The sequence below is a fragment of the Siniperca chuatsi genome, linkage group LG24 (genome assembly GCF_020085105.1).
Source record: "Siniperca chuatsi isolate FFG_IHB_CAS linkage group LG24, ASM2008510v1, whole genome shotgun sequence".
Lineage (NCBI taxonomy): Eukaryota > Metazoa > Chordata > Actinopteri > Centrarchiformes > Sinipercidae > Siniperca > Siniperca chuatsi.
This window is the reverse complement of record NC_058065.1, coordinates 1,271,480-1,298,544: the sequence shown is the minus strand read 5'-3', so window position 1 is coordinate 1,298,544 and position 27,065 is coordinate 1,271,480. Positions and strand designations below refer to the sequence as shown.

The 27,065-nt window shown below is 43.0% G+C and overlaps 2 protein-coding genes across 2 annotated transcripts in view; both read right to left on the bottom strand.

Annotated features, from left to right (window-relative positions):
* The window catches only part of LOC122872003 (NLR family CARD domain-containing protein 3-like), a 35,123-nt gene extending 18,792 nt beyond the window's left edge, over window positions 1–16,331 (bottom strand). The window contains 12 exon segments of the mRNA XM_044187665.1: window positions 4,924–5,291; window positions 5,294–5,626; window positions 5,781–5,827; window positions 9,207–9,380; window positions 9,634–9,807; window positions 9,895–11,698; window positions 11,809–12,037; window positions 12,200–12,278; window positions 13,016–13,135; window positions 14,275–14,403; window positions 14,516–14,618; window positions 16,215–16,331. Coding sequence (XP_044043600.1) covers window positions 5,044–5,291; window positions 5,294–5,626; window positions 5,781–5,827; window positions 9,207–9,380; window positions 9,634–9,807; window positions 9,895–11,698; window positions 11,809–12,037; window positions 12,200–12,278; window positions 13,016–13,135; window positions 14,275–14,403; window positions 14,516–14,604 — 3,426 coding nt within the window. The 5' untranslated portion in view covers window positions 14,605–14,618; window positions 16,215–16,331 and the 3' untranslated portion in view covers window positions 4,924–5,043.
* A 2,590-nt stretch (window positions 16,332–18,921) lies between these two features.
* The window catches only part of LOC122871885 (NACHT, LRR and PYD domains-containing protein 12-like), a 232,788-nt gene continuing 224,644 nt past the window's right edge, over window positions 18,922–27,065 (bottom strand). The window contains 4 exon segments of the mRNA XM_044187422.1: window positions 18,922–19,742; window positions 19,896–19,942; window positions 20,235–20,408; window positions 20,659–20,832. Of these exon segments, the coding sequence (XP_044043357.1) occupies window positions 19,198–19,742; window positions 19,896–19,942; window positions 20,235–20,408; window positions 20,659–20,832 (940 nt within the window). The 3' untranslated portion in view covers window positions 18,922–19,197.

The window sequence follows — 27,065 nt, the reverse complement described above, 5'->3', positions numbered from 1 at the left end:
TCAATCTATATTCATATGTTAATACAGATTGTGCGAGCTAAAGATGCTGCATTTCCATTGACCGCAATAGTTTACATGAGGATAAAATTCAAAATACTGTCAAAAAATTACCAATTTTTATCTACTACACTACATGTACCATGACATCAAAGTTTTGCAATTTTTTTCATGAACTTTGGAGATTTTGTCACAAAATCACAGGGAAGAGGAGGGACAACACATGAGAGGACAACACATGATTTAAATTTTGTTAAATAACTTTTAGCTTTAACTTTAGTTAAGTTAAACAATGGAAATGTAAAGTATGTAAATCAGCAACATCAGTAATGTTTTGGTTGTTTGAATGAGTGTATAGTGAATCAGAATCAGAATCAGAATCATCCAAATTGGTCCTTTATTGATCCCTGACTTTGGGCCTTAGGCAGGGTACAAGTGGCCAACTCTCTTCACTTACAGAACCCGGAGCTCCACCCAGAGAGATCGCCTTTTATGTCAGTAGCTCACACAGGAGAAAGTACTAGTAAACAATATGATACACTATAAAACACTATAAAAACAGGTCAGAAAATAAATTAAGTACCAGGTAGGTATAAGTATAAGATACACTGATAAAAGTGTCGAGTACCAAGTGGGTTTACCGGTCGATGATGATAATAAAGTATAATAATACAATGTAACCAAATAAGTAATAAGTAATAAGCGGAGGTGCATGTACTGTCGAGCGTAATAGAAGTATATAATATCAATAACAATAAATAAGAAAAACTAACATGGGAAAACTAATATTATTACTATTGCACGGGAGTAGTACACAGAATATTGCACAATTTTCAATTATGGCGGAGATGTAATGATCAATGTCCAGTTTAGTGACCTAGGGTCATACAGACTAACCCTTAATTATTTTAAACTAAAATATTGCACAGGAGTATTACACAGAGTATTGCACAATTATGTCAAGTATTGCAGAGATGTTAATGATCAATGTCAAGTTTAGTGACTTCGGGTCATACAGACTGACACTTAGAGGGAGGAGTTAAATAGTTTGATGGCCACAGGCAGGAATGACTTCCTGTGGCGCTCTGTGGTGCTTTTTGGTGGGATGAGTCTTCCGCTGAAGGTGCTCCTTTGCTTGACCAGCACGTCATGGAGTGGGTGGGAGACTCTGTCCAAGATAAGAGTGCAGTGAACAAAGAAAATAAACACAAGGAAAAAGCCAAACGACAAACCATATGCCCAGAGAGAGAGAGAAACTGACTGAATCCACCAGTTGAGGAGCAGCAGCACAGGTGACAAACAGTGATGCACTTCCCTCCTAAAAAGGGAAAGACAGCCCAAACAGGAAGTCAAGAGGTTTGCCACAATTTATTTACAAACAAAACATCAAGTAGCTCCTCTGAATGTGCTACAAGCTTTAGCCACAAGGGACATCTGCAGAAACACGATGGACTCCAAACAGGAGAGAAACCACTTAGTTGCTCAGTTTGCGGTAAAAGATACCTCGGGAAGAAATCCTTAACGACTCATGTGAGACTTCATTCAGAAGGGAAATGTTTCAGCTGCTCAGTTTGTAAAAAAAACATCTCAATGGAGATGTACTGTTGTGAGGCACATGAGAATCCACACAGTAGAGAAACCCTTCAGTTGTTCTGTCTGTGGTAAAGGATTCACACAAAGCTCAGCTTTGACCCAACACTTAAGAGTTCATACAGGAGAAAAACCTTTCAGCTGCTCAGTTTGTAAAACAAGTTTCGGTTCTAGAAACATTTTGTCCAAACACATGAGAATACACACTGGGGAGAAACCATTTAGTTGTGTTGGTCGTCAATCCTCACAGCTTCATCAAAGCCAAACTGAAGAGAACAGAGATGCAGAGCATTTGAAAACAGAAGTTGATGGAGAGGACTGTGGAGGACCAGAACCAGCCAGGAACTCAGATCCAGATAGTCATTTACAACCAGCTACTCGTGACAAGATGTCACACTCCTCTGAATCTGAGACTAATGACAGTTGTGATTGGGAGGAGACCAGGGAACCTCAGTCAGGTTTAAACTCTCAGCAAAACAATGAAATTGTTGAATGACCTGTAAGTGATCAGGAATGTAATGCTGGAAAAACATCAAGTAGCTCCTCTGAATGTGCTACAAGCTTTGGCCACAAGGGACATCTGCAGGAACACAATGATGTATAGATAGTAGTTGAGTTAGTATCATTAATAATACTAAACTTGTTCGACTGTATATAAAGCATTTCATATAGAAGAAAATGCAGCTCAAAGTGCAGAAAAAACAGTTACATTTTCAAAATAAAAAGAGGAAGGTAGAGTTACAGGTAAAAAACATTTATAAGCTAATTAATAATAATTTGTGCACACGTACATCTCCACACCTGTACGTCAGTGGCCGTCATACTGTAGTAGTAGTAGTATTAACAGTAGTGGTAGTATATAACTTCTTTCATACTAGACATGCAGCTCAAAGTGCTTTAGATTAATAAAAACAAAAAACAATGTAAAAGAAAGATCAGACAGTTTAAACTATGGTCAAAATTTTCAAATTAAGAGACGTAGCAGCAGTACAGTCCAGTATTCACTCCTTTTGTTTTCACAGTTGAGTTTTTTTTTACAAACAAACCATGAGGAACCGAGTAAACATGATTGCATTGTAACCTTGGTTCTCTGAGTGAAGAGACCATCTCTCCACTCTGAATGCCACATGGTCAGGGTACTTCTTCAAGACCTACTTACTTGCCCGGCCACAGCCTATGATATACCCATGAAGCACCTCTGCTGGCGTGTCATTGCCCGTGGTTTGATCAACACTCTCACCACTGTCATAGCGTTGTTTCCGGCAGCAGCAGGCAGCTGTTTTCAGAGAAAAAGCTGTAAAAAGCCACTCTACACTACCTGTTCAGCAGCAAACAGCTGACAAACACAGTTAGCGACTAGCTGGTGGACATAGTGGAGCATTTAGCAGCTAAAGAGCCAGATATTTTCCTCTGGAGTTGGTAGAGAAAAAAACAGAACTAAAAGAGAGTGAATATTGGACTTAGATTCATCAGGTGACACAAACACGACTCCAAATTAATGATCACATTTGTTTTTGTGAGCTGTGTGTTGCAGTATTATAGAGGTCAATAAGAGCTGAAGGGACTAGAAAAGACAAGCTGGTGAACCAACACAATAAACCGAAAGCTGCACAGAAATGCAGACTGGACTGTTGATTCACAGTGGGATCAGCAGTACGACTGATGGGTAAGATTCTTGGCGAGAGATGACGAGACAGGACACACACACAGAGTCAAGAGTCGATCTTCAATCAGACGGGATTTAATATCAGCTGAGGAGTAGTACAAGCAATACTTAAAGAACCAAGCAAGCAAACCAAGGTGCCACGCTTCTTGGTTACCTTCAAAACATATTTACCTTACTTTCCTGGACACCCAAGACACATCTGGAGACTCTTTTTCACTTGGGGCCCTGTCCTTTACGTTACCGCATAACATGTCATTGCTAACCCTGGGGTCCCATAATGTTCAGCTTGATATATTGTAGATAAACATACTCTAAACTATAACACATGCAACACATAGATTGACCGATATTCAACCTTCAACATAGTTATAGTAATCGATGACATTTCCAATGTAGTTTTGAACACTGCAGACTCATTACAAGCTCCTGAGGATCATTACAGACAAATCATGGGAGAAAATAGAAAGTTAATGGCAGCCTCATGGGCTTTCAATGGAGTTTTGAACACTGCAGACTCACTTCAAGCAGAAACATATTAGAAAGGAGGAGGCAAGATAAAGTTTACTGTCAGTCTGTGAGACTTTGATACTTTTAAACACTACAAACAGTAAGATGGACTACTGGAAGCTTACCTCCAGGTCCTGCAAGGAGAGCTCCATCCGGGTCAGGTACATGTAGGGGACCCGGAGCTGGAGCCCTCTGGCTCGTCGCTGACCGAGAAGGCGTTGGAGAACGGCTGTCCCACCACGGGCTTGTGGCTGGAGATGGTGGCCATGGAGGCCCAGTCACACAGGTGGGCGACGAAGCGGGCGACCCGGGCCACCTGGTCGTGAGGCGGGATCCGGACCCGGCAGGAGGAGGACGGGGAGAGGGAGGCCCACAGGAGGAGCACACGCGCATCCTGCAGAAGAGCGCTCATGGTCGGGCTCACTGTCTAAAGGACAATCGGTGAGAGTCCGGAAGTGGACGACATATAAACGACACATGGAGATCCGGTCTGGAGTTTCAAAATAATAGCCACAGATACTTTTGTCAGGAAGCCTTGTCCAATTTCAAAATAAAACCGGTAGTGACGGACTTTAGTTCCTGAGAACAATGACTGCCACAAATACTGAAACATGCAGATAATTTAAATTAGGAAGTAAAATAATCAAAATAAGTGATGTGTCTATGGAAGGTGTTAAAGAAGGGAGGACTTAAAATACATCTCTAGAGCATCGTGTAGTTTTAATCACTACTTCCTGTTCATGTGTCGAGGATTTTAAAAAGATGACAGTTTGTCTTTAAATACTTTAAAAACAGATCTACATCTGTGTAAAGAATCAAGTTGTTTACAAGATATTTGTTCAGTTTCTTTCTGCAGAGATACAAAAATACATTTTTACATTATTGCACAACCTGTCTACATGACAATGTATTAATTGTATCACTACTGCACACCAGTCTACCTCAATATTATATTATATAATATCATGTCAGTGGTCCTGACCGGAGAAAGACAACAAACACACTCACAGTAACACAGTTCTGCTTTTACTGGAACAAGAGCCAGAATTCAAAACAACACATGACAGAAGGAACAAATCAACGGCATTTCCACCATTTAATGATCAGAGCGGCCATCTTTAAAGGACTGGAAGTGGAACAAGTTTACAGTGGAAATGAGGAACCTTTGAAAATCACTTTGAGTTCATTGATGAATTTATGACAATAACCTGAAAGATTTCTGTAGTTGTGATCCTGTACAGACTCAACTGATGTGTTTCTCTAACAGGAGGAGACTCTCCCTCCTACAGAGAACACAGAGACACTGAGGAACCAAACCTGGACCAGAACCCAAACCCAAACCCAAAGCCAGGATAAAGAGGTTCAGTGAATGTGGTGTTGAAGGTGTGGAGGTGGATCAGTGTGTCAGAGGAGACTCTGTAGAAGGACAGAGTGCCAGCAGGACAGTCCACATACACTGCTACTATGTGAGAGACAGAGGAGGAGGAGGAGGAGGAGGAGGAGGAGGAGGAGGAGGAGGAGGAGAGATGGATGTTTCTCTCTTATTGTGCCAGACAGAGTAACGACCATCAGAGCACTCCAGTCTCCAGGACTGATCGTTCCATCCAAACAAACAGTCTTCACTGTTTCCTCTCCTGCTGATTCCTCTGTAACTCAAAGAGATATAAACTCCGTCTCTCCACTCGACCTCCCAGTAACAGCGACCAGTCAGACCATTTCTACACAGCAGCTGAGGCCAGCAGTCAAACCTGTCTGGATGATCAGGATATGGCTGATCCTCCTTCACACGTGTCGCCTTCCTGTTGTCGTCAGACAGTTTGATCTTTCTGTTCACTGTGTTTGTGTCGAGTGTGAGTTCACAGGAATCTGATGGAGAGAACGAGACACAACACAGCTGCAGTTATTAATCTGTCATCTGTTTGATGACGACATCAGAGACGTGAATGAGTGATGTCACAGTTTGAAGATGGCTGAATGTGTGCTGCTTTGTTTTCATGAATCAAAGTAAAAACACACTTACACTTCCTCAGACCTGGTCTCAGCCATCGGACTCCACCGGGCTCCACCCTGAAAGGAGGAGGGGGGTCAGACCAGCACGTCCTCTTTCAGCACGCAGACATGGACATTGCATTACTCTCATCCACATCTACACAATCTGTGCCTCCGGCCTGCTCCTCCCTGCCCCCCCTGCTCCTCCCTGCCCCCCCTGCTCCTCTTCCCCTCTGCCTCTCTCCTCAGACACTGAGAGTGACCCACAGGATGTTGGTGTGTGTGAAAGAGGAGGACGACATCTGTTCACACACACAAACCTCTTTTTGGATCGTCCCGTCTCCATTAAGAGTCCCACTTTAACAGCCCTCCTTGGTTCCAGACCTCTGCCATAAACCAGGTGACAGAGACTCCCAGACTGTTTCTCTCCAAACCCTCACAAGTGTCAGAAAACCTCTTTCTGACAGAAACAGCATCGTTTCATGTGCTGGATGTTTTGTGCGTGTTCATGTTACTGTGGTCTGGTGCTGAACTGATATCTGTGATGTAAATTACAGCAGGAATAATTCCTGTCAGGATCACTTCTGTCTCACTGTGCTGCACACGTCATGTTCGACGTCACTCAAAGCAGAAATAACGACAGTTTGGGGAAAACTCCTCTCAGATTTAAATCTGCTGTGACAAACGTGACGTGTCCAGATGTGAGTACAGGAACATCTGTAAAAACAGGTGGAGCTCAGCCCTCCACCTGCTCCACCTGGGATCGCCAACACCACCTCAACAACCTGCGCTGCATCCAGCAGCAGCATCTGGTCCAGACTTGGCCTGCATGAACGCTGAACGCTGCTGAAAGAGCAACTACATTTCTACTGAACCTTTCCTGGAAATGACCGTTTGAAGAGTTGATGCAGGATTTGACGTTTCACAGACAGAAGGGCAAAGATTCAGAGGAAACAGTCGCCGCTCTTTTCCAACATGGCGTCACATTACGTAACATAAGGGACTGCCATCATGTAGGAGGGCTGAACCTTAGAAACAGCTCTCAGTGTGATGCAGTCCTGTACCACCCAACACTATGAGCTCAGTCATGAACAGATAACTGAATGAACTCCTCTCACAGGGCTGTCGGTAGTTCCCTTCAGGTCGGCTGTTGCTGTAATGACCTTTTCTTTTTGAACATCGTGTTTCTGCTGTGAAAGCGGTCTACAGGAAACTTGGGATGCTGCTGCAGAGGAGAGGGAGGACCTGAAGCTGTGGAGGCCAGCTGTTATTAACCAGCTGTACTGGGGCCCTGCAGCGCTCAGCACTTCAGTTCTCCACGTAAAAAAGGAAAAACAGACAAACTGTCATAGAAATCTCTGTCAGCATTAAATCTGGCTTCATCAAGTCTTTTCCTTATTTGAATCCTTATATTCTCAGCTGCTTCAGTCTTCGATCCCTCTCCTGCTCTCCCACTTGGGTCCTTCTTGTTATGCAGCAACATTTCTGTCCCCATGAATTACTTCCTCATATTTTCTTTGAAAAGCGTCAAATATTTAGAACAAATGGCTTCAATTATAGATCAAGGTCTTCTTTATCACATAAACACAGAATAACACTCATTAAATATACTTTTTTTACTTTACTGACCTTTTTTTGGTACATGTGCTCAAAGTAATCCACTTCCACAAGAACTATAAGCCAGAAAACTATAAAACACTCAAACTGTTCTTTGATTATTTTATAGGCCACGCTCTTTCATGTATTAGGGTCATGCGGTCTCCGTCGCCAAATAAGCTCAGACAGCGTTTGGCGAGCTGGACGTGAAGCGGAGGGGTCTATCGCTTGGAGTTGTGTTTACTTCCTGCTGCTCCCACCAGAGGAAACATCATGAAAAACATTCTGCAGTCCAAATGATCGGATACAGATGTGAGAGAGTGTGTTTGCCTTCGTGGAAAACCCGCAGTGGTGATTCCACCCTGTTAGACAGCTTCTTTTAAATAACCGTTTGAGAACAAAGCTGAATGTTTTTCATGTTTTGTGTTCATTTGAACAGATGAAGACGATTAACAGCAAAATGTTGTCATTATTTACCATTTTGGAGGGAAATGGGTTAAAAAGGCAGATTCTAAACAAATGAGACACATTCTACTCATCAATAATTGTTTTGTTATTATCTGAAGATCAATCATTATATGATGGCATAAGGGACAGAGAATATCTGAGAAAGTCTTAACGTTGTTAAACATTTACATTATTAACATTGTGTGATAATATGTAAATGTCCCTAACAGGTGGAGTACCTTCACAGTCCACGTCTGAACAATCCACCCAGAATTATTATTATTTCAGAGCCTGTGATTGGCCGACATGTTTTCACGACAGTTAAATGCGTCGCTGTTTGTAGAAAAGGCCGGAACACACTCTGACCAATCAGTGTCAAGAGTCAGCGCGTCGGGCCCTCCCACTCATCACCTGCGCTCAGGTAGCTGAAGAGGAAGGACGGCAGCAGCTGTGAAAGGCTTTTTTACTCTTCTGTTTCCCTGTTTTCTGACTTGTTGAAGTTCTGTGTGCAGCCCAAAACATAAGTCCTACTTATTCCGTAGCTGTCCCGGGTCTAATGCCTGGCTATCTGGAGACCAGGTTTCTGGGTCTTCGTGAGTTTGCTACTGTGTGGAGAAAGTTCTGGACTGTGTTACAATGAAACAGTCACTTGAGTGAGAGGTGGACAGTTTATAAGTTGCGCAGTCATTAGTTCATATGTACCAGGTTTCTGGGTCTTTCTGATTGTTCATATAACTTTCTTCTATCAGACGTCTGTGGCTAAAAATATTTTTCTTGTTTTTTTATGTTTTCTTTTAAAACCAGATGGTTTCATGACTTGTGTGTTTTCTTTTGCTGCCTTTGTGACGGATTTTGTAATATGGATTAGGGAAAGTGCTCTATAAATAAAGATTATTATTGTTATTATTATTATTATTATTATTATTATTATTATTATTATTACTATAGCCATGTCCTGGACCTCTCTCTGTACTGAGATTAATCGGGTAAGAGGGCAAAAAAAAATATTTCTCTTAATAACTGACAGACGTCATGCATCTGTCCAATTAGGGAAAGTGCTCTATAAATAAAGATTATTATTATTATTATCATTATTGTTGTTATTATTATTATTATTATTTTAACCATGTCTCTGTACTGAGATGAATCACGTAAGAGGGCAGAAAAATATATTTCTCAAACTGCATAAATTATTACCAACAGGCAATTCACATGTTTGTTCCTGGAGATGTTCTCCTTGGAGACCTCCTACACAAATATCTCCTTTTTACGATCAACAAGTGTTTCTGTTCTGAGCAAAGGAAAAAGGCTTCCTACATGTGTGATTGTTCATATAACTCTCATATCCACCTTTAACCAAAAAGACCTCTTCTATCAGACTGATTGTCTGTGGCTGCAGCAGGCCTCTTCATACCTGAGAGTTTCCAGTCTCCAGTGTGGATCCTCCAGTCCAGCAGACAGCAGCTTCACTCCTGAGTCTCCTGGATGATTATAGCTCAGGTCCAGCTCTCTCAGATGGGAGGGGTTGGAGCTCAGAGCTGAGGCCAGAGAAGCACAGCCTTCCTCTGTGATCAGACAGCCTGACAGCCTGCAAACACACAAAACAACACACATGGCAGATCATCTGAGGGTCCTGCTGCGTCCGACAGATACAAGAGGAGACTCTCCAAATAAATGAATAAATAAATACAGTGACTTAATCAGGGATTCAACAGTAACCATGATATTGTGATCTAAATGTTAAATAGGATACAGCCATGCTAGCAGCTCTGTGAAATTAAGTGTAGATTGAAATTTAGAGAAATAACTTAATAATAAGACAAACTGTGACTTAATCTGACCTGAGAGTTTCCAGTTTACAATGTGGACTCTCCAGTCCAGCCGTCAGCAGCTTCACTCCTGAATCCTGCAGGTCGTTGTTACTCAGGTCCAGCTCTCTCAGACTAGAGGACTGGGAGCTGAGAACCGAGGACAGAGCTTCACAGCTTCTTTCTGAGAGGTTACAGACACTCAGTCTGGAGAGACAACAGTAAGGAAACGAGTAAGTAGTTTTTAATTTCTTTCTCCTGTTCATGACTACACCCCACTATTTATCTACTTACAGAGCTTTGTTGGAGGCTTTGACCACTGGCAGGAGCCTCAGAAGAGCCTCCTCTGAAGCTGAGTATTTCTTCAGGTCAAACACGTCCAGATCTTTTCCTGATGACAGTAAGATGAAGCCCAGAGCTGACCACTGAGCAGGAGACAGTTTATCTGTGGAGATTCTTCCTGAACTCAGGGACTGTCGGATCTGCTCCACTAGAGAACGATCATTCAGTTCATTCAGACAGTGGAACAGATTGATGCTTTTCTCTGCAGAGGGAGTCTCTTTGACTTTCTTCTTGATGTACTCGACTGTTTCCTGACTGGTCTTTGAGACACTTCCTGTCAGTGTCAGCAGGCCTTGTAGGAGCGTCTGATTGGTCTGCAGTGAAAGTCCCAGGAGGAAACGGAGGAACAAGTCCAGGTGTCCATTTGGACTCTGTAAGGCCTTGTCCACAGCACTCTGGTACAACTGTTTCACTCCAGATTTGTGTTTTCTTGTTTTAGACCACCAGGACGTTGGTTGTTCTTCTGCCATCAGATTGACACCAGAGCTGATGAACATCAGATGGACATGAAGAGCAGCCAGAAACTCCTGAATGCTCAGATGGACGAAGCAGAACACCTTGTCCTGGTACAGCCCTCTCTCCTCTCTAAAGATCTGTGTGAACACTCCTGAGTACACTGAGGCTGCTGTGATATCGATGCCACACTCTGTCAGGTCTGATTTGTAGAAGATCAGGTTGCCTTTCTGCAGTTGCTCAAAAGCCAGTTTTCCCAGAGACTCAATCATCTTCCTGCTCTCTGGAGTCCAGTGTGGATCTGTCTCAGCTCCTCCATCATACTTGATGTTCTTCAGTTTGGTCTGAACCACCAGGAAGTGGATGTACATCTCAGTCAGGGTCTTGGGCAGCGCTCCTCCCTCTCTGGTCTTCAACACATCCTCCAGAACTGTAGCAGTGATCCAACAGAAGACTGGGATGTGGCACATGATGTGGAGGCTTCGTGAGGTCTTGATGTGAGAGATGATTCTGTTGGCCTGCTTCTTATCTCTGAATCTCTTCCTGAAGTACTCCTCCTTCTGTGGGTCAGTGAACCCTCTGACCTCTGTCACCATGTCAACACACTCAGGAGGGATCTGATTGGCTGCTGCAGGTCGTGTGGTTATCCAGAGGCGAGCAGAAGGAAGCAGGTTCCCCATGATGAGGTTATTCAGCAACACATCCACTGAGGTGGACTTTGTTGCATCACTCAGGATTTTAGTGTTATGGAAGTCCAGAGCAAGTCGACACTCATCCAGACCGTCAAAGATGAACAAAACCTGGAACTCTTCAAACCTGCAGATTCCTGCTTCTTTGGTTTCAGTAAAGAAGTGATGAACAAGTTCCACCAAGCTGAACTTTTCCTCTTTCAGCACATTCAGCTCTCTGAAAGTGAATGGAAATGTAAAGTGTATGTCCTGGTTGGCTTTGTCTTCAGTCCAATCCAGAGTGAACTTCTGTGTTAGGACTGTTTTCCCGATGCCAGCCACTCCCTTTGTCATCACCGTTCTGATTGGTTCATCTCTTCCAGGTGAGGGTTTAAAGATGTCTTCACATCTGATTGTTGTTTCTGGTCTGTCTGGTTTCCTGGATGCTGTTTCAATCTGTCTGACCTCATGTTCATCATTGACCTCTGCAGTCCCTCCCTCTGTGATGTAGAGCTCTGTGTAGATCTGGTTCAGAAGGGTTGGGTTTCCTGCTTTAGCGATCCCCTCAAACACACACTGGAACTTCTCCTTCAGGTTAGATTTAAGTTTACGCTGACAATCTCCAGAATGACTTCCTGAATGAACACACAAAAAATCAGATCAATAATATTTCCCTCCATCTCTTGAGACATCAGTAAATGTCCCATTTATCCAGCATGTTGAATCTTTAGAGAAATCTTCTTACTGCTCTGCAGACAGTCAGCCAGCTCCTCCTGCTTCATTCTCCTCAGGAAGTGCAGTGTGATCTTCAGAAATGCCTCTCTGCTGCTCCTCCTCTGCTCTTCCCCCTCACTGTCCAACACCTCCTCATCCTCCCTCTGACTCTCTAAGCATTCTGGGTAATCTGGACTCAGAACCTTCTGCATCTTCTTCAGCTCGTTCTTCACAAAAGTGACAATGTTCTCCTCCAGCAGCTGGAACAGAATATTATATGAATGAAACAATCAAACTCAAATCATGGAACCAAACATCAGATCCATGTTGGACAGACTGACAATCCACTGGTCTGAAAAGTGCAGCGTGGCGATTATTGTGACCAGAATAGATGTAAAAGTAGTTGTTGTATATGTACAGACCATAAATATGGAGTCCAGGTGTATTTGATGCTGCTGGGCAGACTGACCACTGGGAACCTCTGAGCTCTCCTGGTCGACTCTGTGGAGGAATCATGAAGAATTAGTTCACATCATGTCTGTCCACACAGAGACAAACATAAGCTAAAGGTCCTTTGAGTTAAAGTGTTGATTACAACATTGAATCAGATGGTTTCCCCTGACATTAAAGTGGTGGTCGTACTGCTGATCCTGCTGTGAATCAACAGTCCTGTCTGCATTTCTGTGCAGCTTTCAGTTTACTGTGTTGGTTTGTCTGGTTTAGTCCCTCCAGCTCTTATTGACCCCTATAATACTGTGGACACCAACGCACAGCTCACACAAGCTAACTGGATGCTACCTGTCTTGTGCAAATTGGTAGTGAGTCACATTAAACTTGTAGCAGCTGAAGTGAGAGAAACATCAAGAACACCAAAGAGAAAACCAGAGAATACTGGATCAAACCAAAGCTGAGGGTGATTTCACACTGAACTGTGTGTCAAATAAAAGCTAGAACATACTTCTCTGGGCTACAGGTAAGCAAACAGGTACAGGTGTTGTTTACAGAAGGTGGTACGGCTGTTTATTTTATACTTGTACAACATGTATGTGTTTTTTTCTTTTCAGCTTGTTTGATACACAACACATATTTGAGCTTTTGGTAAAGATGAACATTATCTCCTCTTTGAGCTTCTGCAGCCTGTAGTGATCCATAACAGCCGTCTCTGCATATATCTGAATACTTTATGTACCACTGTATAATGGTTAAAACATCAGTAATATTTTAATGTAACAGCTCACCTCTTTGTAGCAGAGGGTTGTTGTCCTTTAAAATCAATGAGGCGAACATTTGATTGGCCACTCTTGAAGGACACACAGCTGGGTTCAGGTCCAGGTTCAGGTCCAGGTCTCCCATAGATCCTGTTAGACAGAGAGGAAGACCACCAGGGATGGAAAATCACTTTTTAGTCTTCAGACTCAGAAGCTGCTGGAGAAACTAGCAGCTATCAGCAAGAAAAGGATCAACACACCAAAGTTCAATAAAACATGAAGCTGAATGATTTCAGTCTGTGTATCATCGCTTCATTTTCCTATAAAATATTGGACCAAACCAGGACTAAATGTCCTGATCTCTGAGCAGATTTTACTGTTACTGACAGAAACTGAACTGTGGGGTCCGTCAGCAGCGACACTGTTGGCCTGTATTCTAACGTTTGCATTACTAGACTCTCCACAAATATCCTGACTGTTCTATACAGACTTTGGTAGGTGAAGCTTTTTAGGACAAAATTCAAAGAGCAGTTTCAGACTAAAGACACTTTGGAAGATCCCCACTTGATTTGTGTAAGTCAGACTGCTGAAGCCTCATATTATCCTCAGCTGAACTTTACAATGTGTTTTTCCACAGAACCAGGACTGTGGATTTTGTCCTCCACCACTTCCACTGAAATCACATGAGGAAGAGATCTGTTCAGGGCCAGTGTGCACAGGAGGACCAGTTCCAGCCACCAACAACTCTTTCAGTGTACATGTGGGCATGTCAGTGTTGTTTAGGGACAGACTGGAAAACATGTGAACCTGTCCTTTAATACTAATCTTCATCTGACCTTCATCATCATCATTCTAGGAGAACAGGAACATTATAAGGACAACTGGTCAGACTGGACTTAATGAGGACAAACATCAGCAGTGAGCAACATGAGGAGGGAAATATGAACATTTTAGGTCAGATTGTCCAACACTTTTAATGCTGAAAACTACTTACTGTCTGGCAGAGAAATGTCCTCGTTTAAAATTAATACCAAAATCCTTTGACCAGTCACTCTTCCTGAAGGACACACAGCTGGGCTCAGGTTCAGACTCAGATATCAAGAAGATGGCTGTATATGTTGAACCGTTAAGCTGTCGTCTGTCCTGCGACATGTTGGACGACACTTTTCTACTTTAGCGTTAATAAAGTTTCTACCTTAATCAGATGTTACTGCTCTTCAGGAGGAATTTGTTCTTTCACATGTTTTGTAATGTTGCTGATATTATAAAGTAACTTGATGCTGATTTACTCTGGCACTTGTGAAGCTTGTCTTTTGAAAACAAGTGGTGGCTCCATGGACTGGTCACTCTTGAAGGACACACAGCTGGGCTCAGGTCCAGGTCCAGGTCCAGCAGAGTCTGGTCTCTGCTTCTCGGGGCTTGAACACAACACACACAGAGCTTTGAGTGTGAATAATGATGGCGCAGTGATCTGAGTGCTGAGCTCTGACATGGAGAAGAGTCATGGACAGTTAGAGATCCTCATCTCACCTCTGAGCTCTGGTCTGGCTGCCATGTTCCCCACACAGACTGGTTTTAGAGGGAGGCGCTCCCTCCTCTCTGTCCTCACACTGATTCATAGCAGAGCCCACACCTTCACACAAACACAGCAATATGCTGAGAGAGCTGCACTTCTTCATTACAACAAGCTTTACATCAGAGGACACATTTGTTTGCCTTCCTCTCAATAACAAGACACAAATATTCAGGGCCGACAGAAACCTTATAGGAGCCCGAAAGAGGATCTGATACCCCAAAATGTGTTACTCAGCCCCAAGATTCACCCATAAATACAGTATGTTGACCACAAAATACATTAGACATATTAGATCATTTGTTACAGTTCACCCAAAAAGTCACAGTTCAAATCCCAAAATTTGGTGTAACAACCTAAAAATTAGTTATAATCTCAAAATTACTTTCACCCCCAAGTGTTGCATTGCACCCAAAATAGTTACAATCAGAACATTTGGTTTGAAGAAAAACCGTGAACTAATGTTTTCTTACAATATTAACTTGTCATAATTACCCTAAAATTTATAATCACTTTAAAAAAGCAACTGCAACATAGTGTGTAATCCTAACATTTGATATAACTGCCAATTATTAGTTATTTGTTATAATCCTAAAATTAGTTACGTCAAAACCCTGAACCCTTGTTACACCCCAAGTTAAGAGAGACACAGGACGGGTCGCATTATATACTCCTTTGGGGGGCCCGGAGGGCTGAGGGGGGGCTAAGCTAGAATGGAACTAATCTGCACAAAATATTGTTTTTGTTACAAAAACTGAAAGTTACATTCTAATAACATAAATCGATTGATTTACAGCCAAAACATTACTGCAGATGAAGAATTTCCAAAAACACCAAAGCTGCATTAATAGTATGAATTGTAGTTGAAATATAGTCAACAATGCATGATGATGATTAAATGTAATTTCCTCCCAATATAAAATCAATACTTGGACATTTGAACAGTTATATTACTCCTTAGTTGTTACTTGAGGTTACCAAGCATTTACCTGCAAGGGCCTCCGACTATAGAAGGATTGGCAAGATATTCCTGAGCATTTCTGACCATCCGTCGGCCATTTTGGTTTTGAGCCATTTTTGTTGCACTTACAATGGCTGGCCAGAGGTGTTTGGGATGACACACTAGCGTCCACTGTGGTGGCTGATGTGCAACTAAACCATCAAAACCCATGCATATCCAAGAAAACGGCTCTTGAATAGCGGTCCACTGTGGTGACCACTATGCTGAAGGACAGTTGAGACCTGGACTGGGTCTTCAGTGAAACCAGGTCAGTCTCAGTGTTGGAAGGTTTCTGTATTTGAGCTCTTAACACTTCATCCACGCCGTAACTTCAGAGCATTAAGAGTTAAAGATAAAGCTCAGCCAAGTTGATCCAAGCTGTCGGACCAGTTCAGACACTCGCTGCATTTCTCACTGATGACGGAGCTCAGACCACAATCAGACTGCTGTCGGTTCTACTTGAGAAACATTAACGATATTACGTGGAAATCTTTCTAAAATCACTGTTCTTTAACTCGGAGGGAAATTCTACAGCATGCTTCAAACAGCCAATCAGCTTCAAGAAACATCTCTACTGTACAGTTTAACAGCGTTACATCACAATGTGATCAAAGTGTTCATCAGACATTTATAGATTCCTCTGGTCGGATTCTCACCTGCGGAACTCACTTCAGGTCAACACAGAGACACTTTCCACCTTCACGTGTGGAGGAAACACTCATCCGTCCTGGTGTCTGTGTGCTGGTCTGACCTGAGGACGCCGTCACACCCTCATAACTTCAGAGTCAAAGTCTAAAACACATCCGTGTGACGTCAAAACCAGTCTAACCTGTGGCAGAAACCCAGTCAGCGTCAGAAATCACACATCAGAGGGTGGAGTTCTACTACCTGTCCACTAGATGGTGCTAACTAACCGTCTAATGAACTAAAGATCAGCTCAGCACTGAAAGATGAGCAGTGTGGATCACATTGGTACGCTACTTTATTGAAGTAGAACGCAGCCTAAGATCCCCGGGGGGGTCCTTCACTCCGTTCCCCAGTCCTGGTTCCTAACAAAGGGGGGCCAGAACCTCCAGAATCTCAAGCTGCCACAGATGGTGTCTGATTTTTAAACCTTCTTCAAACAGACTTTGGCCTCCAAACACTTTTCTTTAAAGGCCTTTTTACTAATTTTTCCTTGTAAAGACTTTGTAACTTTGTTTTTTTTTTTAAAGTTACAGATAAAGTTTGTTATCACTTCTAATAGTGCTACTACAAATACTGCTTCTGTAATACAAGTAAAACTGATCGGACTGATAACTGCGGGAGGTCAGGGTCCAGTTGTAGTTTAGCTAGTGTGTGTTTCTGTGAAGACAGTATTTGTGAGGACATTATGTTAATGGAGATGAGTATTAAAATGTTTTGTGAGGACAATGTGTGAAATTAGTATTTGAGAAAGTTTTTATCTGTTACACTGTTATAGTGTGAGGGTTTTTCACTTCCTGTTTTATTTTGTAGTATTCTCCTTCCCTTGTGTGTCTTGTGGTTTTACTTCCTGTCTTTGTTTGCTTTCCCTCCAGTTTTGATTGTTGGCCCTTCCTTGATTGTTTGCACCTGTGTCTCGTTGGCTCACATCCCCTAGGGTATTTAGTCTGGGTCTCTGTCTTTGTTCAGTATTGGATCATTGTTGTTCCTATCTGATGTTGCTCCTATCGTGAGTTTTGTTCCTGTCTAGTGAGTGTTCCTGACATTTTGTGTGTGTGTTGCCGTTTGGTGCATTTTTGTTGTACCTGGTTCCTGTACATTCTTACCATGAGTTCTGCTTTGGATTCTTTATCTCCCGCGGACCTTGGTTGTATTCTGGATTTTGAACATTTGTACTTTGCCTGCTCCCTATTGGACTGTTTAGCCACATTTGCCTGTTTCCTGTTCGTTACCTGTCTGTCTACCGGTCTGCCTGTACCTGCCTGTAAACCACATCACCCCCAATAAACATTGTAGCCATACTTCACCTCATACCGCTTCCTGGTCATCTGCCTTTGGGTCCACGTACCACTACACGGCATACACGATATACACAGGGACTAGAAGTTCTGCACCCAAAGCAAACAGAACACTGGAAGCAGAGCGCTGGTTCAGAGTGATTTATTAAACAATACTTAATATAATAATGTTCAAGGGAGGCAAATTCTTTGAGTTGGGGAAAGCTGGGGAGCAGAGCCGGGGGCAAGGGAAGTGGAGCAGGTGGAGAAGCCATGCAGAGAAAATTCAGAGGCAGAGGAAGTGGGTTCAGGTCCAGAGAGAGTGTTCAGAGGGAGGGAGTCCAGTGCTTGCAGGAGTGGGAATCAGGTGGGGAATTGGGTCCAGTCAGGGTACAGCTGCAGGCACAAGAGATAAGGGTTAGTGAAGGCTGGAGCGAGACTGACTGGGTAGCTGAGTCTACGATCTGGTGGAGCTGAAGCAGAGAAGATTGGAGGTGACTGGTTGCCTGCCACATGCCTGTATGTGTGGATAAACTTGTGTAATTTTAATTCTATTTTGATTTGGGATTTTAAACCTAGATTTGCTCTGATTAGAACTAATCTTAGATTAAATAAATCCTTGTTGGTGCAACCCAGTCTTAATGTTATTAAGCTAACGTTAGCTAACTTCCTTTATGCCAGAATATCCTTTGTAACACTCTGGGAACCAGCGATAACTATTAGCTGGCTACCTTCAGCATGAATTCATGAATTTTATCGATAAAGATGTAAAGATTTCATTCATTCACTGGCGTCTGGATGAAAAGTTTCTTAGCTCTAAATCAGAGCTAACATCCTAACAAGATACGTCTCCTCTTTCCTAATTGTCTGACTGGAATCACTTGAGTTACTCTTTTTATTTTCAAATCATCTCGAGTCCTCGCTTTCTCGATTCCTCCTCTGACTCCATCCAAAAATAGAGTAGTAGACTGGATGTGGTTTCTTAACGTTGCTTTTTGTGGAACTTCATACTGCACCGCTAACGGCCTCATCTGAAGCCAATAAAATAAAAAGAGTAGTAGACTGGCTTTGTTGTTATACGAAAGCCCCTCTGCTCTCGCCGGTATTATAGTGTGATATAAATTGTAGGTCATATCGCCCTTCGGCTTAAGATGAAGACTTACGCAACAACCAGGGTTGTGATGTCAGTGGATCTACATCTGTGTAAAGAATCAAGTTGTTTACAAGATATTTGTTCAAGATATTTCTCTCTGCATAGATACAAAATACTTTTTACATTATTGCACAACCTGTCTACATGACAATTTATTCATTTTATCACTACTGCACACCGGTCTACCTCAATATTATATTATATAATATCATGTCAGTGGTCCTGACCTGAGAAAGACCACAAACACACTCACAGTAACGTTCTGCTTTTATTGGAACAAGAGCCAGAATTCAAAACAACACATGACAGAAGGAACAAGTCAACAGCATTTCCACCATTTAATGATCAGAGCGGCCATCTTTAAAGGACTGGAAGTGGAGCAAGTTTACAGTGGAAATGAGGAATCTTTGAAAATCACTTTGAGTTCACTGATGAATTTATGACAATAACCTGAAAGATTTCTGTAGCTGTGATCCTGTACAGACTCAACTGATGTGTTTCTCTAACAGGAGGAGACTCTCCCTCCTACAGAGAACACAGAGACACTGAGGAAACAGACCTGGACCAGAACGCAAACCCAAACCCAAAGCCAGGATAAAGAGGTTCAGTGAATGTGGTGTTGAAGGTGTGGAGGTGGATCAGTGTGTCAGAGGAGACTCTGTAAAAGGACAGAATGCCAGCAGGACAGTCCACATACACTGCTACTCTGTGAGAGACAGAGGGAGAGGAGATGGATGTTCTTCTGTTATTGTGACAGACCGAGTAACCACCATCATCAGAGCAACTCAGACTCCAGGACTGATCATTCTCTCCAAGTACACAGTCATCTCTGTCTCCTCTCCTGCTGATTCCTCTGTAACTCACTGATATATCAACCCATCCTCTCCACTCGACCTCCCAGTAACAGCAACCAGTCAGACCATTTCTACACAGCACCTGACACCAGTAAAACCTGTCTGGATGATCAGGATATGGCTGATCCTCTTCCACACGTGTCGCCTTCCTGTTCTTGTGAGACAGTTTGATCTTTCTGTTCGCTGTGTTTGTGTCAAGTGTGAGTTCACAGGAATCTGATGGAGAGAACGAGACACAACACAGCTTCAGTTATTGATCTATCATCTGTTGATGACGACATCAGAGACGTGAATGAGTGATGTCACAGTTTGAAGATGGCTGAATGTGTGCTGCTTTGTTTCCATGAATCAAAGTAAAAACACACTTACACTTCCTCAGACCTGGTCTCAGCCATCGGACTCCACCGGGCTCCACCCTGAAAGGAGGAGGGGGGTCAGACCAGCACATCCTCTTTCAGCATGCAGACATGGACATTACATTACTCTCATACACATCTACACAATCTGTGCCTCTGGCCTGCTTCTCCCTGCCCCCCCTGCTCCTCTTCCCCTCTGCCTCTCTCCTCAGACACTGAGAGTGACCCACAGGATGTTGGTGTGTGTGAAAGAGGAGGACAACATCTGATCACACACACAAATCTCTTTTTGGATCTAAAAGACCTTTTCTATCAGACTGACTGTCTGTGGCTGCAGCAGGCCACTTCATACCTGAGAGTGTCCAGTCTCCAGTGTGGATCCTCCAGTCCAGCAGACAGCAGCTTCACTCCTGAGTCTCCTGGATGATTGTAGCTCAGGTCCAGCTCTCTCAGATGGGAGGGGTTGGAGCTCAGAGCTGAGGCCAGAGAAGCACAGCCTCGGGCTGTGATCAGACAGCCTGACAGCCTGCAAACACACAAAACAACACACATGGCAGATAATCTGAGGGTCCTGCTGCGTCAGTCAGATACAAGTGGAGACTCTCCAAATAAATTAATTAATAAATACAGTGACTGAATCAGGGATTCAACAGTAACCATGACATTGTGATCTAAATGTTATTCTACAGCAATGCTAGCAGCACTGTGAAATCAAGTAGAGCTTGAAATTTAGACAAATAACTTAAATAATAAGACAAAGTGTGACTTAATCTGACCTGAGAGTTTCCAGTTTACAATGTGGACTCTCCAGTCCAGCCATCAGCAGCTTCACTCCTGAATCCTGCAGGTTGTTGTTACTCAGGTCCAGATCTCTCAGACTAGAGGACTGGGAGCTGAGAACCAAGGACAGAGCTTCACAGCTTCTCCGTGAGAGGTTACAGTCACTCAGTCTGGAGAGGAAATAGTGAACAAGACAACAAATAACATTTGTGTTAAAACGCTGAGTCTGGACTTTTGGTGATACAGTATATATAATATCTTCTCAGCACATTAAAATCCTTGCTGTTTTACTCTAAACATGTTGGAAATGTGACTGAATCAATAAAAAATAAAAAAATGAAATGATAATATGATAAAATGGTTTCGAAACAAAAATAACGCTCACGGTCTCACCCAGAATTCAAATATCATGCTGTACAATATGTGAACCTCAATTAGTACAATACACCTCAATTAATCAAAAATTCAAACTTTCTGTACTGTGAAATTCGAAATCCTGACAGAAGAGAGTCAGGAACCATGATTATATGGAGCTTAGAGAAATCATTTTAAAACATTGAGACAAACTGTGACTTAATCTAACCTGAGAGTTTCCAGTTTACAATGTGGACTCTCCAGTCCAGCCGTCAGCAGCTTCACTCCTGAATCCTGCAGGTTGTTGTTACTCAGGTCCAGCTCTCTCAGACTAGAGGACTGGGGGCTGAGAACCGAGGACAGAGCTTCACAACTTCTCCCTGAGAGGTTACACAGACTCAGTCTGGAGAGACAACAGTAAGGAAACAATACGTTTTTTATTTTTTTCTCCAGTTGAATGATAGCACACTATTTAAGGATGAATAAACCCCACTATGTATCTACTTACAGAGCTTTGTTGGAGGCTTTAACCACTGGCAGGAGCCTCAGAAGAGCCTCCTCTGAAGCAGAGTATTTCTTCAGGTCAAACACGTCCAGATCTGTTTCTGATGACAGTAAGATGAAGACCAGAGCTGACCACTGAGCAGGAGACAGTTTATCTGTGGAGAGACTTCCTGAACTCAGGGACCATTGGATCTGATTCACTAGAGAACGATCATTCAGTTCATTCAGACAGTGGAACAGATTGATGCTTTTCTCTGCAGAGGGAGTCTCTTCGATCTTCTTCTTGATGTACTCGACTGTTTCCTGACTAGTTTTTGAGACACTTCCTGTCTGTGTCAGCAGGCCTCCTAGGAGAGTCTGATTGGTCTGCAGTGAAAGTCCCAGGAGGAAGCGGAGGAACAAGTCCAGGTGTCCATTTGGACTCTGTAAGGCCTGGTCCACAGCAGTCTGGTGTAGATATTTTAGATTCTGTTTGTCTTTAAATACTTTAGACCACAAGGAAATTGATTGTTGTTCTGACATCAGATTGACACCAGAGTTGATGAATGTCAGATGGACATGAAGAGCAGCCAGAAACTCCTGAATGCTCAGATGGACGAAGCAGAACACCTTGTCCTGGTACAGCCCTCTCTGCTCTATAAAGATCTGTGTGAACACTCCTGAGTACACTGAGGCTGCTCTGATATCGATGCCACACTCTGTCAGGTCTGATTCATAGAAGATCAGATTGCCTTTCTGCAGCTGCTCAAAAGCCAGTTTTCCCAGAGACTCAATCATCTTCCTGCTCTCTGGAGTCCAGTGTGGATCTGTCTCAGCTCTTCCATCATACTTGACGTTCTTCAGTTTGGACTGAACCACCAGGAAGTGGATGTACATCTCAGTCAGGGTCTTGGGCAGCTCTCCTCCCTCTCTGGTTTTCAACACATCCTCCAGAACTGTAGCAGTGATCCAGCAAAAGACTGGGATGTGGCACATGATGTGGAGGCTTCGTGAGGTCTTGATGTGGGAGATGATTCTGCTGGCCTGCTTCTCATCTCTGAATCTCTTCCTGAAGTACTCCTCCTTCTGTGGGTCAGTGAACCCTCTGACCTCTGTCACCATGTCAACACACCCAGGAGGGATCTGATTGGCTGCTGCAGGTCGTGTGGTTATCCAGAGGCGAGCAGAGGGAAGCAGGTTCCCCCTGATGAGGTTTGTCAGCAGCACATCCACTGAGGTGGACTTTGTAACATCAGTCAGGATTTCATTGTTGTGGAAGTCCAGAGGAAGTCGACACTCATCCAGACCGTCAAAGATGAACACAACCTGGAACTCTTCAAACCTGCAGATTCCTGCTTCTTTGGTTTCAGTAAAGAAGTGATGAACAAGTTCCACCAAGCTGTACTTTTCCTCTTTCAGCACATTCAGCTCTCTGAAAGTGAATGGAAATGTGAAGTGTATGTTCTGGTTGGCTTTGTCTTCAGCCCAGTCCAGAGTGAACTTCTGTGTTAGGACTGTTTTCCCAATGCCAGCCACTCCCTTTGTCATCACCGTTCTGATTGGTTCATCTCTTCCAGGTGAGGGTTCAAAGATGTCTTCGTGTCTGATTGTTGTTTCTGGTCTGTTTGGTTTCCTGGATGCTGTTTCAATCTGTCTGACCTCATGTTCATCGTTGACCTCTGCAGTCCCCCTCTGTGATGTAGAGCTCTGTGTAGATCTGGTTCAGAAGGGTTGGGTTTCCTGCTTTAGCGATCCCCTCAAACACACACTGGAACTTCTCCTTCAGGTTAGATTTAAGTTTACGCTGACAAACTGCAGAATGACTTCCTGAATGAACACACAAAAAATCAGATCAATAATATTTCCCTCCATCTCTTGAGACATCAGTAAATGTCCCATTTATCCAGCATGTTAAATCTTTAGAGAAATCCTCTTACGGAGTAGACGGTCAGCCAGCTCCTCCTGCTTCATTCTCCTCAGGAAGTGTAATGTGATCTTCAGAAATGCCTCTCTGCTGCTCCTCCTCTGCTCTTCCTCCTTACCGTCCAACACCTCCTCATCCTCCCTCTGACTCTCTGAGCATTCTGGGTAATCTGAAATCAGAACCTTCTGCATCTTCTTCAGCTCGTTCTTCACAAAAATGACAATGTTCTCCTCAAGCAGCTGGAACAGAATATTATATGAATGAAACAATCAAACTAAAATCATGGAACCAAACATCAGATCCATGTTGGACAGACTGACAATCCACTGGTCTAAAAAGTGCAGCGTGGAGATTATTGTGACTAGAATAGATGTAAAAGTAGTTGTTGTACATGTACTGACCATAAATATGGAGTCCAGGTGTGTTTGATGCTGCTGGGCAGACTGACCACTGGGAACCTCTGAGCTCTCCTGGTCGACTCTGTGGAGGAATCATGAAGAATTAGCTCACATTATATCCGTCCACACAGAGACAAACACAAGCTAAAGGTCCTTTGAGTTAAAGTGTTGATTACAACATTGAATCAGATGGTTTCCTCTGACATTAGAAGTGTTGGTCGTACTGCTGATCCCACTGTGAATCAACCAGAGAATAATGTTCAGAGAATCACTTTCTACTTGTTTGAAATAATGGAAAATATATTTTAAATTGATTGACTTTGCTTTGCACTTTGCCGCTAAATGCCAAAAGGTAACAGACACTGGAAGATTTTGCATCTAAATTAGTTCCTCTGCATCCTGTCTCGGTAACTGAGGGTCCCAAGAAAACAGGAACAAGTGGTCAGGGGGATGCATTCGCAGGTTGCTGATTCTTGTAACAAACTGATATCTATTTTTGACTTATGTCCACCTTTACATGCTCACTTTTGTGTATAAACATATGTTTGAGTTTTGGTAGAGGTGAACATTGTCTCCTCTGTGAGCTTCTGCAGCCTGCAGTGATCCATAACAGCCGTCTCCGCATCGACAGACGTCTTCACAGAGGCAGAACTCCAGCCTGACGTGACGCGCCGTGATGCAGCCGTCAGTGTTGTACTATACTTTGTGAATCCATCAGCAGCATCAATAAGAAAGCAGCTGTGTGTTTTTCCTCAGACTCTCTGTGATGGTTCATTCTGCGCTTTAGAACAGCTGATCACAGTCCAGCTGTTATCACCGACATGTTTCCATTTCTGTTGTCACATGACTGAAAACTAGAAAATGTTAATTTGATGGAGGAACTCAGTGGAATCAGGGTTAGCCTTCGTTAGCAGCTAGCATCTGTTAGCCTCATTAAAATCACTGTTTTATTCTCCTGCAGTCATCAGACAACAGTCAGAACGTGTGTGTGGAGAAAATGTTAAACTGAAGTCAAGAGCTGAAAACTGGTTATACTGGTTATACTGGGCAGCTTTCACACGTGAGAATATAAATGTATGTGAAGAAGAACGATGCTGAAAATAAACAAACAGATTTAATAAAACTTCTCTGGATAAATAACAGTTAAAACATGAATCAGTGATATTTTAATGTTTTAACAGATTACCTCATTGCAGCAGAGGGCTGTCGTCCTTTAAAATCATTGAGGCGACCCTTTGACCGGTCACTTTTGAAGGACACACAGCTGGGCTCAGGTCCAGGTTCAGGTCCAGGTCTCCCATAGATCCTGTTGGACAGAGAAGAAGACCACCAGGGATGGAAAATCACTTTTTTAGTCTCCAGACTCAGAAGCTGCTGGAGAAACTAGCAGCTATCAGCAAGAAAATGATCAACACACCAAAGTTCAATAAAACATGAAGCTGAATGATTTCAGTCTGTGTATCATCGCTTCATTTTCCTATAAAATATTGGACCAAACCAGGACTAAATGTCCTGATCTCTGAGCAGATTTTACTGTTACTGACAGATAACAAACTGAACTGTGGGGTCCGTCAGCAGCGACACTGTTGGCCTGTATTCTAACGTTTGCATTACTAGACTCACCACAAATATCCTGACTGTTATTTACAGACTTTGGTAGGTGAAGCTTTTTAGTACAAAATTCAAAGAGCAGTTTCAGACTAAAGAGACTTTGGAAGATCCCCACTTGATTTGTGTAAGTCAGACTGCCTCATATTATCCTCAGCTGAACTTTACAATGTGTTTTTACACAGAACCAGGACTGTGGATTCTGTCCTCCACCACTTCCATTGAAATCACATGAGGAAGAGAACTCTTCAGGGCCAGTGTGCACAGGAGGACCAGTTCCAGCCACCAACAACTCTTTCAGTGTACATGTGGGCACGTCAGTGTTGTTTAGGGACAGACTGGAAAACACCTGAACCTGTCCTTTAATACTAATCTTCATCTGACCTTCATCATCATCACTCTAGGAGAACAGGAACATTATAAGGACAACTGGTCAGACTGGACTTAATGAGGACAAACATCAGCAGTGAGCAACACGAGGAGGGAAATATGAACATTTTAGGTCAGACTGTCCAACACTTTTAATGCTGACAACTACTTACTGTCTGGCAGAGAAATGTCCTCGTTTAAAATCAATATAAAAATCCTTTGACCAGTCACTCTTCCTGAAGGACACACAACTAGGCTCAGGTCCAGACTCAGATATCAAGAAGATGGCTGTATATGTTGAACTGTTAAACTGTCGTCTTTAGATCTTTTCTGACCTGCGACATGTTGGACGACACTTTTCTACTTTAGCGTTAATAAAGTTTCTACTTTAATCAGATGTTACTGCTCTTCAGGAGGAATTTGTTCTTTCACATGTTTTGTAATGTTGCTGATATTATAAAGTAACTTGATGCTGATTTACTCTGGCACTGGTGAAGCTTGTCTTTTAAATAGTAGTGGTGGCTCCATGGACTGGTTGCTCTTGAAGGACACACAGCTGGGCTCAGGTCCAGGTCCAGGTCCAAGTCCAGCAGAGTCTGGTCTCTGCTGCTCTGGGCTTGAACACAACACACACAGAGCTTTGAGTGTGAATAATGATGGTGCAGTGATCTGAGTGCTGAGCTCTGACATGGAGAAGAGTCATGGACAGTTAGAGATCCTCATCTCACCTCTGAGCTCTGGTCTGGCTGCCATGTTCCCCACACAGACTGGTTTTAGAGGGAGGGACTCCCTCCTCTCTGTCCTCGCACTGATTCATAGCAGAGCCCACACCTTCACACAAACACAGCAACATGCTGAGAGAGCTGCACTTCTTCATTACAACAAGCTTTACATCAGAGGACACATTTGTTTGGCTTCCTCTCAATAACAAGACGCAAATATTCAGGGCCGACAGAAACCTTATAGGAGCCCGAAAGAGGATCTGATACCCCAAAATGAGTTACACAGCCCCAAGATTCACCCATAAATACAGTATGTTGACCACAAAATACATTAGACATATTAGATCATTTGTTACAGTTCACCCCAAAAGTCACAGTTCAAAACCCAAAATTTGGTGCAACGACCTAAAAATTAGTTATAATCTCAAAATTACTTTTCACCCCCAAATGTTGCATTGCACCCAAAATAGTTACAATCAGAACATTTGGGTTGAAGAAAAACCGTGAACTAATGTTTTCTTACAATGGCAACTTGTCATAATTAC